The sequence below is a fragment of the Solanum tuberosum genome, unplaced genomic scaffold, assembly GCF_000226075.1.
Source record: "Solanum tuberosum cultivar DM 1-3 516 R44 unplaced genomic scaffold, SolTub_3.0 scf00323, whole genome shotgun sequence".
Taxonomy (NCBI): Eukaryota; Viridiplantae; Streptophyta; class Magnoliopsida; order Solanales; family Solanaceae; genus Solanum; species Solanum tuberosum.
Window position 1 is genome coordinate 311847 of NW_006239244.1, and position 15487 is coordinate 327333.

The window sequence follows — 15487 nt, forward strand, 5'->3', positions numbered from 1 at the left end:
TAGTGGCCCATATGGGATCGCAGAGGTATCATTTGGATTTGTCCAAACTGTCGGAGGACTCGGAGTAGTGCGTATGGTTGCACGCCATTTAAACCAATAAGCTCGATAAAGTAGAGCTTATTACCTCTTATAATGACACGACGAGGCTTCAACCAATAGTATTTCCATTGAATGTTGATGGCTGAACGTTCTCTCAAGTACACAAACTAGTCTTCCGTTCCCACCGGGGAAACAAAATATTTCATTCTTGAGGTATGATTGATGATTTTATTTCCCATAGTCTCTCTAATAATGTCTACCAAATTAGCCCTTTGGTAGAAATGCTCAACAGCCCAGAGTTGCAGTAGAAAATTACACCCCTCGAAATACCTTTTGCCTTTGATACACTTGGTCAGTGCCCTTATAATTTCTGCTAGTATAATGGGAACTATAGTCTTTCCGCCTCGAGCCATCATACGGACCACATAACTTAGGCTGGTGTGTATTTTTCCTCCTTCCATAGGAAAAATTAATGAGCCTAACAGTGTGACAACAAAGGCATTAAGACGGTATCTTTCCCATTTCGCAGGAGAGCAAGCGAATTCTCTGTGAAAGTTTTCATGGCCTTCCTCGTCCCCAAAATGTGAGTATAGGAACTCTAAAGAGATCCATCCTTCTTTCAGACAAAGCAAACTCAGATTATGACGCATGCCCATTTGTTTCAGGAAGGTCCTTGGAGTTGGCTTGTGTGGCACAATCATTTCATGATCTTTGTAAGGGAGACCAAGAAACCCACCAATCTCTTCAATTGTCGGGGTTAGCTCAAAGTCCCCAAATTTGAAAACTAATCTCTCAGAGTCCCAAAATTTCAACAATGCCTTGATGAAGTGACGATCTGACTCGATGGAGATTAAAGCAGTAAGGCCTCCTAGTAGTTCGTTTGCCTCTAACTCTCGATTCCTCTCAATATCCTTGCACTAGACCTTCAAAGTAGGATTCACTTTGACCACCATTTGCGTGTTGGGAAAATGAGGATAGGCCATGACTCTGCAAACAAACAACAAACAAAATCTAAACTCCATGTTGGCAAAATTTGGCTTGATTTAATTATTATGACCACATTGACAAATAATTATGCAATTTGTCTAAAGGGTGTTGGGGCCCTTTAGACGATAAGGTAGCTACTAATCATGCGGATTGACACCAAGGGTCAAACCACATAGGGCTTATGCAGCATGCATGACCTAAGTAAACTTTCTAAGAGTTGGCTTGACACGGACGTGAAAGAGATTCTATGCGTGAAGGCTCATGGTTTCCCGGTAGTAAAACTATCCGTTCCGTCCACACATATGCCGACTCTCTATAATTGGGTATTTGAAGAGAAACAGAGTAGTTGTGAGAGGTGCAAAGGCACAACATCACGATAAAAAAATAAAAAAGAAGAGGGTCCCAATTGGGGAAAGTATGATCGGAATGACAGTTTATCAAAGAGGTAACATTTAGCATTTAGTCGAAAAGTAGTAACATATAGGCAGTTTATGAAAGCGGTAATAAATAAATAAATACATGCATAAATAAAAGATTGTAAACATATAAACATATTAGAGAATCAAGCAAATAAGAAAATAGGGTATAGGATTAAGCATGCGAGTAAACAAATAAAGGAAAAGGAAGGGGTTTAATATGGTAATAACAAATAAGAAAGAGGGAAAATGGTGGAACATGAAAAAAAAATAAAAAAAATAAGGAAACTAATAATAACTAAACATGGTAATCAACTAAACAAATAATGAAATAACTAGATAAAGTAAACCCCACATAAATCAAATGAAACACGTAATGGTTAGAACCTAATATCCCCAGCAGAGTCGCCATTCTGTCGAGCCCTATTTTTCGCAAAACGAGTTTTGGTGCACGACCTAACAACTATTTTGGGATTTTGAAAAATTGAAGAGTCGCCACCTAACGAATTAAGGCGCGTCAGGGCACCTATCTAACCTAAACTAATTCTAGATAAGGTCAACGAACCAGAGATCAGGTTATCTTGAGGGGAAGGTATTGTTGCCTCTGTCGACTGCTGCTGTTCCCGGCGTCATGCCCGAGCGGAGCCATTGAGGCTGCGGCGCTGCTTTTTGAAGAGAGGAGGAAGAAGAGAGTTAGATTTGGTTTAGAGTTTGGTCTAATTAAAATAGGAAAGAATAAATTGATAAATCTGGACCCTTGGTTTGAAATCGGATGAAGGGTTGAGATTTTAAACAAAGAGATCGACGGTTAGGATTTAAAACTGATGTTCTGATATTTGGATTGAGTTGGTCCGAATTTGGCTACAATTGAAATAACAATTTGAATTGGATTGGCTAGAATTAAAATGAATTAAATAGGCATAAGGGCTATAATCTAAATAAATTGAATAGATGGGGCTACAATTTAAATGATTTTGAGGAAAATTGAAGAAATGCTATTCAATTAAAGTAATACAAATATTATGATATTTTTATATAATTAAAATCACTTAAATTTTAAAACATTTGAATAAAATAATTACTTTGAGTTTAACTATCGATAAATATAATAATAAAATAATTTAAATAATAATTACAATAATTTTTTTTTATAAATCAAGCTTATTGAAACATATGATTTTTTTTAATTTTTTTTTTAGGCAAAATTGACTAAAATTTTAAACTCAAAATATTTTAAAATACGTATTTAATTGAATAGCATTCCCAAAAGGGGTTAAAGGTCGGTCAAAATTGGGTGTCAACAGCGGGGAATATTATTTTCCTTTTTCATCATGTTCATATTGTGCATTTTCTACTGATGATCTTGTTTCAGATTCTTTGCAGTATTCATCATCTACAGGATTGAAACTACATTTGACCTGATTCCAATCTCAACATGATATGTAGGCGCCACGACGGCTCAGTCATGTACCCAGTGTGATTTTCTCTCCTTGAAATAAACACTGGGACATAATTTTTGAGAATATCTAAAAAATTCACAATAAAGGTGCTATCTCCAGCAAGTCAACTTCAAATGATTTTTCATTGCTTGAAGTTCAAAGTCAACTTGGAAATCTCCAGCATTGTCATGGTGAGCCAGCAGCTCCTAGTACAAATCCCCAATAAGACACGAGTCACAATTAACACAAAGTGTTCAAGAGTAAAATGATGGTTGCTCACTAGTGTCAAGGTGATCAGGCACTTTGTTATAGTGGACAATCATCGAGTAATCCATCTCATTACAGTGGACAATCATCGAGTCATCCACCTCGTTACAGTTGGACAATCATCGAGTCATCCATTTCGTTACAATGGAAAATCATTGGATCATCTATCGTTTACATTTTTTATTGCATTTTTCATTTGCCAAGAGGGCCATTGCATTTTTCATTTCCCAAAAGGACCATTGCATTTTCATTCGCCGAGAAGGCCATTGTATTTAAGTCGCATCTATTTAGAGGTGAATGACGTGCACCTTATCTATTCCACGTTCAAGTCGGAGGAGACTTGTATTGAAAGAATTTTTATTCGTCCTACCGATGGACATACATTCAATATCCTACCGATGGATCACCTTTTTTCAAAATCTTATCGATGGATCATCTTTCTTCATTCGTCATACCGATGGATATACATTCAAAATCCTACTGATGGATCATCTTTCTTCATTCGTTCTACCGATGGACATACATTCAAAATCCTATCGATGGATCATCTTTTTTCATTCGTCCTACCGATGGACATCCATTTAAAATCCTACCGATGGATCATCCTTTTTCATTCGTCCTACCGATGGACATCCATTTAAAATCCTACCGATGGATCATCCTTTTTCATTCGTCCTACCGATGGACATACATTCAAAACCCTATCGATTGATCTTTCCACGTTCAAGTCGGAGGAGACTTGCGTTGAAAGAATTTTTATTTGTTCTACCGATGGACATACATTCAAAATCCTACCGATTGATTATCTTTTTTCAAAATCCTACCGATGTATCATCTTTTTTCATTCGTCCTACCGATGGACATATATTCAAAATCCTACCGATAGACCATCTTTTTTCATTCGTTCTACCGATAAACATACATTCAAAATCCTACCAATGAATCATCTTTTTTTCATTCGACCTACCGATGGACATACATTCAAAATCCTACCGATGGATCATCATGGATCATCTTTTTTTCATTCGTCCTACCTATGTACATACATTCAAAATCCTACCGATGGATCATTATCTTCATTTGTCCTACCGATGGACATGCATTTTTATCCTACCAATGGATCATCTTCATTTGTCGTATCGTAAGAGATGCTACCCTCTTCCCTGTAATTTTGTCTCTTCTAATGAGTTTTAACTTTGTTTTTTTGAGAACATCTAACATGATGCATTCTCAGTTGAGCCATAGGTGCAAACTACTTCAACAAGGACGCAACACAATGTGGAACCTTTTGGAGGAAAGTCCGGGATCGACTTCCGCCACATTCCAACCGCACTTTTATATAAAGGTCATGTGTTCGGCCAAAATCGGGTTTGTCAATTTTCGGTGTCCACGATTTCTTTCATCAATCATATACAACAAAAGGGACAGTTGTTGACACCCAATTTTGGCCTAACATTTTCAAAATTCGTAACTTTTAAGTTTTATTTATTTAATAGTTCAAACATTTTTTTTTATAATTTTAAATAAGTTTATCGATAACTATCCTTGTTTATCAAAATTTAGGATTTTTTATCAGTTAATTTTAAAATTGCATTTTTTACATGTCATTAGTTACGTTCATTATATATTTTTTAATATTCATTTTATTTGTTACATTTGTTAATATTTATTTTGATATTTTGCACAGTCTAAAAATCCATACGAATATAAATAAAATTTCATACACAGATATTTTATTAGCTAGTGGTTTCGGCCCATGGATTTTATATAATGGTATTGTATTATAAGTGATTTTTGATTTTCTATTTAACCTATTTGTTAGTCATTAAGTGGGGGGTGGTGAATTTATTTTTTAGAGTAGGGTTGTAAATTTTTAGATAGGTTTCACTATTCATTCTCCGGCTGCCACCTCGGATTTCGGCCAAACTCCGGCAACCCAAAACCACATTCATTTTCTCCTTTTTCCGGCGAGACACCACCGAAACAACCTCCAAATGACCACCTGAGTCCACCACCAAAACCCCTTTCGTTTCTTTTTTTTTTTCTGATGACATAGTCACCAGAAGCAGCTCCAAACAACCCTAGTGTCCAGTATCTCTCTTCGCTCTCATCATCTTCTCCGGCGAACTCACAACGCCGGAGAAGCTAGCAGTCATCACAAAACTCACAACCCTTCCTACACTCACTGCCTTCACACTCTCAAAACCCCACAAAAAACAACCCTCTATCGCCGGAGAACAACAACGCCAACCCAACACCACCGGAAAACAAATCAGTTCACACACCACTCTTCTCTACCGCTACCAGTCCCATTCCCCTTCCCCTTTCATGTTTTCTTCTTTTTTTTACAGGTATTTTGGTTCAAAATCGGTGAGCTCCGACGGAAACACTAGTTCCCACCACCACGCTGTCGCCGCTCCAAGCTCCGACGAACAACTCCAAGCAAACACCAAACCATTCACCACCGAGCTTCACTAGTGAGCTCCGACCTCTAACCGCCGGAGGAAATCAACATTGGACTTCAACTTAAAGACTAGATCTACTCGCCATTGATTCCGGTTTCAACGTTCATGTTGAAATATTGCCCGTGCTCCTTTAGCATTTATGTGAGTTTCTCCTTTTATTATTATTATAAGAAATTTTATATTTTGTCTGGTGTTGCACCGTTTTTCCTCTCAATTTGGTATTGTGATAGTTGATTGAATTATTATTATTATTATTTTATTGAAATTCATTTATGTTAAGATTTTGAATCATTATTTGTCCAGATGAAATTTATTTTTGCTATAAGTTGAGCTAATTGTTTGCTAAGTTGTTATTATTGTTGCTTTGTGTCGTTATTATTATGGCTCGTTGAATTCTTTGTGATTAGTTTTGTTGTTATTATTAATATTATTTATTATGGCTCATTGAATTCATTGTGATTAGTTTTGTTGTTATTATTAATATTATTTATTATTGTGATTAGTTTTGTTGGCTCATTGAATTCATTGTGATTAGTTTTGTTGTTATTATTAATATTATTTATTATGGCTCATTGAATTCATTGTGATTAGTTTTGTTGTTATTATTAATATTATTTATTATGGCTCATTGAATTCATTGTTATTAGTATTAATATTATTATATTAGTCTTGTTATTTTTGTTATTTGGTATTGACAAAAAGTATTTGATTTTGATGAACTTTTGAACATTTCAGAATAGATATTGGTTCGGTTTATTGTCATTTACTCCGTTTTAATTTCATTATGCTTGGTTGTTGCTTTATTTTGCCCTACATATTTTCTCCTTTGTGTATTTAGATTAATTTAATGTGTTTTCTTTGTCCATTTTTTTCAGTGAGTTATATATGTTGATGTCAATTAGTTATTATTTCTAGGCAATTGCATATTGTTTTATATTTTGCTATATTTTGTGCGTTAATTAAATTTGATTTTATGTTTTAAATTCATCATGTTTAAATGGCCAATGAAAAAATCTCTACGTCGGTTTTCTAGGCCACCCTAATATTAAAAGACGGAAATTTAGTTTAAGTTCATATTTTTGTATGTTAAAATTGGCCGATGAAGAAATTACTGTCGATTTCCAAGGCCTCCTATGTTAATAAGACGGATTTTTATTTTTAAGTTATCATTTGATTCATTTATTTTTATTCATATATATTTAGTACTAACACTTTTACTAAGTGTCTTTACAAATACCCCGAAGTCGCCTTTTACTTTTAAATTCATCATGTTTAAATGGCCAATGAAAAAATCTCTACGTCGGTTTTCTAGGCCACCCTAATATTAAAAGACGGAAATTTAGTTTAAGTTCATATTTTTGTATGTTAAAATTGGCCGATGAAGAAATTACTGTCGATTTCCAAGGCCTCCTATGTTAATAAGACGGATTTTTATTTTTAAGTTATCATTTGATTCATTTATTTTTATTCATATATATTTAGTACTAACACTTTTACTAAGTGTCTTTACAAATACCCCGAAGTCGCCTTTTACCGAAGCCATTCGAATAAAGTTCGAATACTATATTCATTATTATGTATATTGTTGACGATAGACAAATATTAGGTCCTTTCTCATATCACTTGTGTATATTGCATGTTTGTTATATTTGTATACTATTTTTACCTCCTCCTCAATTTGAAAAAAATGAATTTAGTCGGGACCCACCGTTGTGAATTTCGAAGGATGCCTAACACCTTCCCTTCGAAATAACTTGACCCCCTTACCTAGAATCTAATGGTTTCGTAGACATTTTTAATTGGTTTCCTAGTTTTTCCTAAAATTAGGTGGCGACTTCTTTAAAATTCGTTTATTCTTAAAATTCTTTTAAAATCGACTCAATTGATTATTTTTCGAGTTACCACGACATTTCACCCTATTTGAATAGAGTAGGAATTTAAACAATAAATATGTCCAGTTCTGATTTACTATGGTCCAAATAATAAATATTTTTCTTCTTCAAACCAATCATGCTTGTGACCATTTATATATGTCCTTTCTTTTTCTTCCTCTATGAATCAGTTGAACTTTAGACCATAAAAATCAGATCATATGGTCCTTACCCTTTTAATGTGTTGTTTTTCTTACTGTCCTTTTACTGCCTTTAGGTCTCGTAGGGTTTTAAATACGAGGCGTAATATGAATTTAGAAATAATGGGAAACGAAATTTGAACAAATTAAGTTTCTTTTAGGACGTGTTTGGTATGAAGGAAACAAAATTTGAACAACATATAATCCATTGTTGTTTTGCAAATTCTATTACAAGTATAGCATAATAGTGTTTTATTCTATTCTGAGAGAAATTAATTCAAACTTTGAACAATTATGAAGAAACTAAATTTCTTCAAAAAATACAATTTTATGTTACATTCGAAACTTGATTAATCTAGTATTTCTTCTATTTTCAGTGTACAATTTTTAACACATCAATAACATATCCTTTTATGATGTTTGATAACGGTACATGTGATATTCATGATCTTAGTTTCTAAGAGTACAGAGAAAAATGAATAAATTCGCTAATGAAAGGAACTTTATTTAAAACAAAATATAAAGAGGTCCATAATAAAGGGGAACTAATCAAGCCAATTTAATTCCAAAATAGTTTTTTTGCAAAAATTTAAGCAAGCAAAAAAGGAGGAAGATTCCAAAAAGCATCTTTCGATCCACCTTACAAACATCGAGTGAATATAAAACATGTAAACTTTTCGTGAGCTTATATTAATTCTTGAATATCTTCAATGAAATTTCTAATTTCACCATTGCATATTTGTCGACCCAACCACTAAAAAATACATAACTCTTTTTTTTTCTTTTCATATGAAAAATAAGAAAACTCTTTTGGCTCCGTTTTTTTATGTCTATTTGAGGACCTATGGGCTATGTTAATATTTTAGAATTTTGTCTTTTGTAACAAATAGACCTACAATACAAATTAGAGTAAAATCTATTCATAAATAATTAATCCGTAACTATTGTTTTTTTTCGATTTTCATGAATGTGTCTCCCCCTCCAAAAATAATAATATATAATTGTACTAATGCCATTCGTTTGGCGGAACCATATGGACTTGGTATAAAAGTAACATTTGTACGTGACCGTGCACATAAAACAATAATACAATGTTGGTTCGTTTCTTTTCCCTAATAATTCTTCCCAAATTAATTTAGGATTTTAAGAATTACGATCATAGTATATTGTCTGATCTGTCACATGACATAGCAAGTACTTTAAAACTCATATAGGGGCATGAAACTCTTAATACAAAATCAATAGAAGTGTTGAAAATGCTCCTAAACTTGATGATAATTTAGGGGTGCATTTCATTCATGTTGTAAGATATGGGCGTATTTCAGTTCGTAAAATAAATGAATGTTTTTAAAGTTGTCAATAATTTGAAATGAAACTAATAATTCGTATCACATTTAGGGGTGTTTCAATACTTCTCTTTATTATTATATAAAAATAAACTAAGCTTAAAAGAAAAAATAATAATAATCAGCGCTTATCGTGGAGGAGCAAAAGCTACGCCTTAATGTTCTGGATGCGTTAGATGTCGAGTCACAGCATCTTTGCTTAGTGGGGGTTAAAAACTTATCAACGCATAGAGTGTTTATATCAAATTAATAAATATATGTATGTATTTTTGCCTACACTTTTTTGGTATATAATTATGATAATCAGGACATATTTTTACTTAATTCGATCACTTAATTATATAATTGAATTGATTTTTATATAGATTTGAGTATGTAGCTAACTATTAAATATATACTCTATGACCTAGGTGGAATAGTAAGCGATGGATCCAAAAAATTTATTAAGAAGATTAAAAATAAAATAAAAATATAATTTTAAATTTATATTGCATTAATTACCATTACAATCAACTTCAAATCAACTATTTTTATCTAAATTAATAATTTCAAATCATGATTTAGATTTTTGGTAGATAGATGAACAAAGTCACTAATCTTTTTCTAATAAAAAGTCCCAACCTCAAATACGTAAAAGAATATAGATATTCTAACCCATTATATATATGGGTTATATATAATATACGTTCAAGCTCTGGGTCGTTTGGTTGGGAATAAGTTTTCCTAGGATTAGCTATCCTGGGATAACTTATCCCACCATGTTTATAGGATAACTTATCCCATCAGTATGATATAAATGGTGGGATAAGTTTATCCCAAACATGGCAACCAAACAAGATACAAATTTTATCTCATCACTATTTTCCTATCCTATCACTATTTTCATCTTTCTTTTTCTAGAACTTCATTTAGGGGTACTTTTTCCTTTTCTTTCTTTTTTGTATTTGGTTTATATTCTTTAGAAAAATCATAAAATTAACAGATTGAAATTTTTATCATCGTATAAAATTAAATCAAATATCTACATTTAAAACTACTAGCAGCGAACGATGTAGCATATTGTCAATTGCTCAACTAATTCCAATACTTTTTTCGAATTTCACTGAGTAATTGATATTATAAAATAAAATTACTATCATAAAAAAAATCGTTTTATAATTATTCAAATTTTAAATCCATCTCAACCAATAATAATAATAAATAAATATATATATATATATATATATCCCAAAATTTTCATAAAGAAAATTAAAAATATGGAAAAGATAAATACACAAAAAAATTTATCAAGGAGATCCATAATTATTTATTTTTCATCAAGATTAAGATGACCCTAACCTCTTTGATAAGTTGTTAGACCAATTTATCATATGATAACATCTTGTATATATCACTTTAGCCTTTTATATTTTGGGATCAGGCCTATCCATATATAACTTGATACAATCATAATTACCTCTTAATGATTTTCATTAGTTTTATTTAGTGATAATACCTTTTACATTGGTAATCAAAGATTAAAAGAATTTTAGGAGCATTCATTAAATGGGAAAACTAGAAAAAAAATTGGTACTTCTATTTTATTATATATGTAGTTAGCCTCAATAAAAAAAGAAGAAGCTTAATTGGAACGGTTCTTATACTAAACCATGCTAATTTACTACATTATTATATGATAAATTAATGTTAAAAGATAGATAATATGTTTTTTTCAACAACATTAACATATTCAGTTAATTTCCTCAAGTGAAGTTTGGGGATAGTAAAATGTATGCATATTGAGACTGTTTTTAAAGACTATCGGCCCAAATCAACAAATCCAAGTACAAAGAAGAAGAAAACATAGCAACTAACAAGAAAAACAGTGGAAAACCTACAAGAAAAGAACAAAATAACAAAATAGTGCAATAATTGAAACACAATAAACAACAAAGATAAAAGATATAAAAGCAAGAACTACAATAATACGACTAGTAAAAGACAAACACCTACATGCCTAAATCCTTAGAAAAGCAACATAACTTCACTACCTACTAACCTTCTACTCTAATATGCGTCATCCATACCATTTTATCTAAGGTCATGTCCTTGAAAATCTGAAGTTGCGCCATGTCTATCTAATCACTTCTCTCCAATACTTTTTCGGCCTACCTCTACCTCTGCTCGTACCTAATATAACCACCTCCTGCACATCCTCATCTATGACATCTGGGCATCTCCTATTCACATGTCTAAATCATTTCTTTCTAATTTCCTTTATCTTGTCCACCACGGTGGCCACTCCCACCTTCTTTATGATATCCTCATAGCTAATCTTATCGCTCCTTGTATGCCCACCCATCCATCTCAATATCCTCATTTTCGCGACATGCTCTAAACATAGAAAGTTCTTGACTAGCCAACACTCAGCCTATACATTTATGTTTTTATAATTAAAAATTGTTTATATTAAAGGACTCTAATTTATCTTTAACAATTATAACTTTATAGTAACATAAATACGATTTACGATCATAAGTTTCAGAAATCCTTTTATTTTTCTTAATTTTCACGAATGATATAATAGATTCAAATAAAATGAAACGGACTAAATACTTTTGTAGAAATTGTCGTATTGGGTAAAAGAATAGCTTATGCACAAGGTAGAACGAGGAGAAACACGTGACGCGTAAAACAAGTAAGAGATATTTATGAAGGCGTTTCGATGAAAACATAGTTTGGATGTTTTTTAAATTTCAAAAAAATTTCACCGCCAAACATTGATTTTCAATAAATTTAAATTCTTTTAATTACCGACTAACCTTCTACCCTTATACACGTCATCCACAGTCCACACCATGTGTGCGTGTGTTTTTTTTTTTGGGCTTTTTTGGCTCTCCTTTTTTCCTCCTTGTGTAGTTAGGATTCCACTTAGAATCCACTGTCTTTCTCACCCCAAAATCTCTCCTTTACCCTAAACACAAATCTTCATTTCATTTCTCTACATAAACCTCCTCTTCTTTGAGTAGTCTCCAGCCCCCACATCACTTTTCTCTCTTTTACCTCCCTTTTTGTTGTTCTTGAAAAGATACATTGAGGGGTTTTTTGGTTTTGGTTTAATGGATGAGAATAGAGACCTTTTATGTACAGAAACAGAAAGTTTTGATTTTGATGATCTTGATTCTTTGACTATAGGTCAAAAGAAGAATGAAATTAATAATAAAGATTTGATCTTTGGCAAAAATGGTAGTAGATCAGAGGTTTTGATTGATTTGCCAAAGATAAGTGAAGAAAGCTTTAGCTTTATGGTGAAAAGGGAAATTGATTTTTTGCCTAAAGATGATTATTTGAAGAGATTGAGGAGTGGGGACTTGGATTTGAGTGTGAGAAGAGAGGCTATTGATTGGATTTGGAAGGTGTTTTTTTATTGGTTTTAATTAACTCTTTTAATCAATTCAATACTATTAATCATCTATTTGTGGTTTTGACATTGGTTTATTGCTTGTATTTATTTATGATGATGATTGATTGTTAAGGTTGTAAGAAGAATCTTGGTTAAACCCCACCTCAGTTTAACAACCCCTGTTTGCATTCTTATTCTTATGCTAGTTTGGCAAATGCTGGAATTTTCATTGAATTCTAAAACCAATTCTTGAAATGGAGATTTCTGTTTGGTGTAACTTTCTTGGTGTTAGTAGTTTGGATAACATCAGTGGCGATCGATTGATTGATTGAAATGTGATTTCTTTCTGTATGTTCACTATTTATATGATGTCTTAATCTGTTTTAAATAGGAAGAATTTTGCTATAGTGATTTTCTGATTTGAGTTTTGTGTGTTTTTGCCTTGCAGGCTTGTATGCACTTTGGATATGGGAAGCTGAATTTTTGTTTGTCGATTAATTACTTGGATCGGTTTCTGTCTCTATATGAATTGCCTGTAAGTTCATAATCTTTGTTGTTCGGACTTAGAATACTGCCCGGTGTGTGTTGGATCCTCCAAAAGCTATCTGTTTAAGAGGATTCAATACTAGTGCTGCCTGCAGTATTTTTAAGGGGTCCGAACAAACATAGTTCACTATAGCATTTTGTTTCAGAGTGTTTGAAGTTTGAATGCTAACTGATTGTCTGCATTCTGCTGATTTGCATTTCTTGGATATTTATAGAGAGGTAAAACTTGGGCAGTTCAATTGTTAGCTGTGGCCTGCCTATCAATTGCAGCCAAAATGGAAGAGATTCATGTTCCTTTGATTGTTGATTTGCAGGTGACAAATAGTTTCGTTTGTTCCTTACCTATGTTGCTCGGACCCTTCAAAAAATGCCATCAAGTGCGTGTTGGATCCTCCAAAAGTAGTACATTGTTTGAGGATCCAACACGGGTGCGGCACCATATTTGGAGAGTCTGAGCAACATAAAGTTCTTTACACGTTTGTCATGTTAACAATTTATATATATATATTCTTGAACTAGATTGTGTAGTATAATCTCGAGTTTATGGAACAGGTTGGGAATCCTAAGTTTGTTTTTGAAGGCAAAACTATACAAAGAATGGAACTTTTGGTACTAACCACGTTGAAGTGGAGAATGCTAGCTTATACACCTTGCACATTCATTGAATATTTTCTAAGAAAGATGAATGACGATCAAATCCCATCGGAGCGTTTGATTTCTAAAGCAATGCAATTGATCTTAAGCTCCATAAGAGGTCTTCTCACTCACTCTTAATGAATCTTTTCGATATGATGAATTGATTTCTATTGTACTAAATGGTCCTAAGTCTACTAGTATTTGACTGGTGCTTTGAATGCAGGCATTGATTTCTTGGAATTCAGGTCTTCTGAAATTGCAGCAGCAGTGGCAATATCTGTTTCAAAGGAAATGCAAGCTAATGACATTGATAAGGCAATGCCTTCTTTCATACATGAACAAAAGGTAAAGTTTGTGGGGGCGCCCCACTTAATACAATCAAACCTCTCTATAACAGCGTCACTTATTCGTATAACATAACATGAAAAAGTCTTTCATTATATTAAAATGTTGTTATAAAGGATGATTAGATTCCTGAGGCAATAACTTATAACAACTTGGTTTATGTGGGGTTCTCTTTTGTTAAAAAAAAAAGGTTTCTTGGATTTTGCAGGGGAGAGTGATGAAGTGTCTTGAACTGATTCAAGATTTGACATTGGTTAGTGGGACTATGACCACTGCTACAACTATTAGTACTACTGCCTCAGTACCTAAAAGTCCCAATGGAGTGTTAGAAGCTGCATGTCTGAGCTACAAAAGTGATGAGAGCATAGTTGGATCACAAACAAGTTCAGAAAATAAAAGGAGGAAACTTGACACATCTTTAGAGGAGGGGACTTGACAAAAGTTATGAATCTTGAAATTCCACCCCCACCCCCTTACCCCCCACACCCTCCAAACAATTTTGGCTAAATGGGAGAATTTGTGTGGCTATGCAAAAAAATAAGATCTTTGAAGACAAAAGACAAGGAAGGATTGTCACAAGATGTTAATAACAATTTTGAAATGTCAAACAACAATAGTAGTAGTAGTAGTAATAGGAGGTTGTGGAGGGGCAAAGATGGAATTTTGAGAAGGGCTATCTATTAAATACTTTAAATACTTTTTGCTCTTATGCCTTTTTTGGGTTACTATTGTAATTTCAAATAAAGACGTATACAATGGAAAAAAAAGTAAGGAATAAAAGGTAGTTGGAGGCCAAGTGGATTATAGCAATAATTAGTTCTATTTATAGTGGAAATGAAATGCATTTACATGGTGCTTCATATATCCAATTTTTCTTGGAATTAAGTAAAATAGGTGTTAAGGAAAAGATAAATCCTAATACTAATTCAAGAAGGCATTTTGAACTTGAATTATTTCTATGCTTATAATGGTATCAATGTCTTGTACAAACCAAAAGTCTTGTCTAAACATAAATATATAATTTCCTTTATTCAAAAAACATTCACATTTTTCTATGTTTTGCAAATTCTTTGATTCTAAAATTATTGTTCTACACTTAAGGACACTCTCGTTTAAAAATGACATGACATGTGCAAGGTCACAGATTTTCATTGTATTTTGAAATGTTGAACATTTATGTTGTGTTTAAAAGTTTTTCTTAAACATTATTATAGAAATTACATGACTTGTGTATATGTATATATAGTAATATTGTAATAATTCGATCCGTCGTTACTTAAGGGCATTTGGTGCAGAATTCAAAAATTCTGAAAATACAATGTCAAAGTTGAAAATTTGAGCACACAATGAAATTAATTTGCTTGAATGAGCTAGGCTCACGTCAACCCACTATAGCGCGTTGAGGGGAAATCAGAGCCTAATTATGCGGCTTCTTTTATTGTTCCTCCCACTTTTGAAGGAAAAAGATAAACAAGGGCTGCTCCAAAAATTCTCCAAAGGCACCCGCGGGAAGGGAGCAATGAGGGAGGGGGGGGGGGGGGGGGGGGG

The 15487-nt window shown here is 33.0% G+C and overlaps 1 protein-coding gene across 1 annotated transcript; it reads left to right on the forward strand.

Annotated features, from left to right (window-relative positions):
* The first annotated feature begins 11904 nt into the window (after positions 1 to 11904).
* Positions 11905 to 14735, forward strand: LOC102600091 (cyclin-D4-1-like). Its single transcript, XM_015314803.1, has 6 exons — positions 11905 to 12425; positions 12861 to 12947; positions 13174 to 13272; positions 13511 to 13712; positions 13818 to 13939; positions 14148 to 14735. Exons 1-6 carry the CDS (start codon positions 12129 to 12131, stop codon positions 14373 to 14375), a joined length of 1035 nt encoding a protein of 344 aa, XP_015170289.1. The 5' UTR covers positions 11905 to 12128; the 3' UTR covers positions 14376 to 14735.
* The last annotated feature ends 752 nt before the right edge of the window (positions 14736 to 15487 follow it).

What these genes read in the sequence shown, in the direction of transcription:
- LOC102600091 (XM_015314803.1), top strand. Translation starts at nt 12,129, where the DNA reads ATGGATGAGAATAGAGACCTTTTATGTACAGAAACAGAAAGTTTTGAT. An exon ending in CTATTGATTGGATTTGGAAG is followed by an intron (nt 12,426 to 12,860) that starts GTGTTTTTTTAT and finishes TTTGCCTTGCAG; the next exon opens with GCTTGTATGCACTTTGGATA. An exon ending in TGTCTCTATATGAATTGCCT is followed by an intron (nt 12,948 to 13,173) that starts GTAAGTTCATAA and finishes GGATATTTATAG; the next exon opens with AGAGGTAAAACTTGGGCAGT.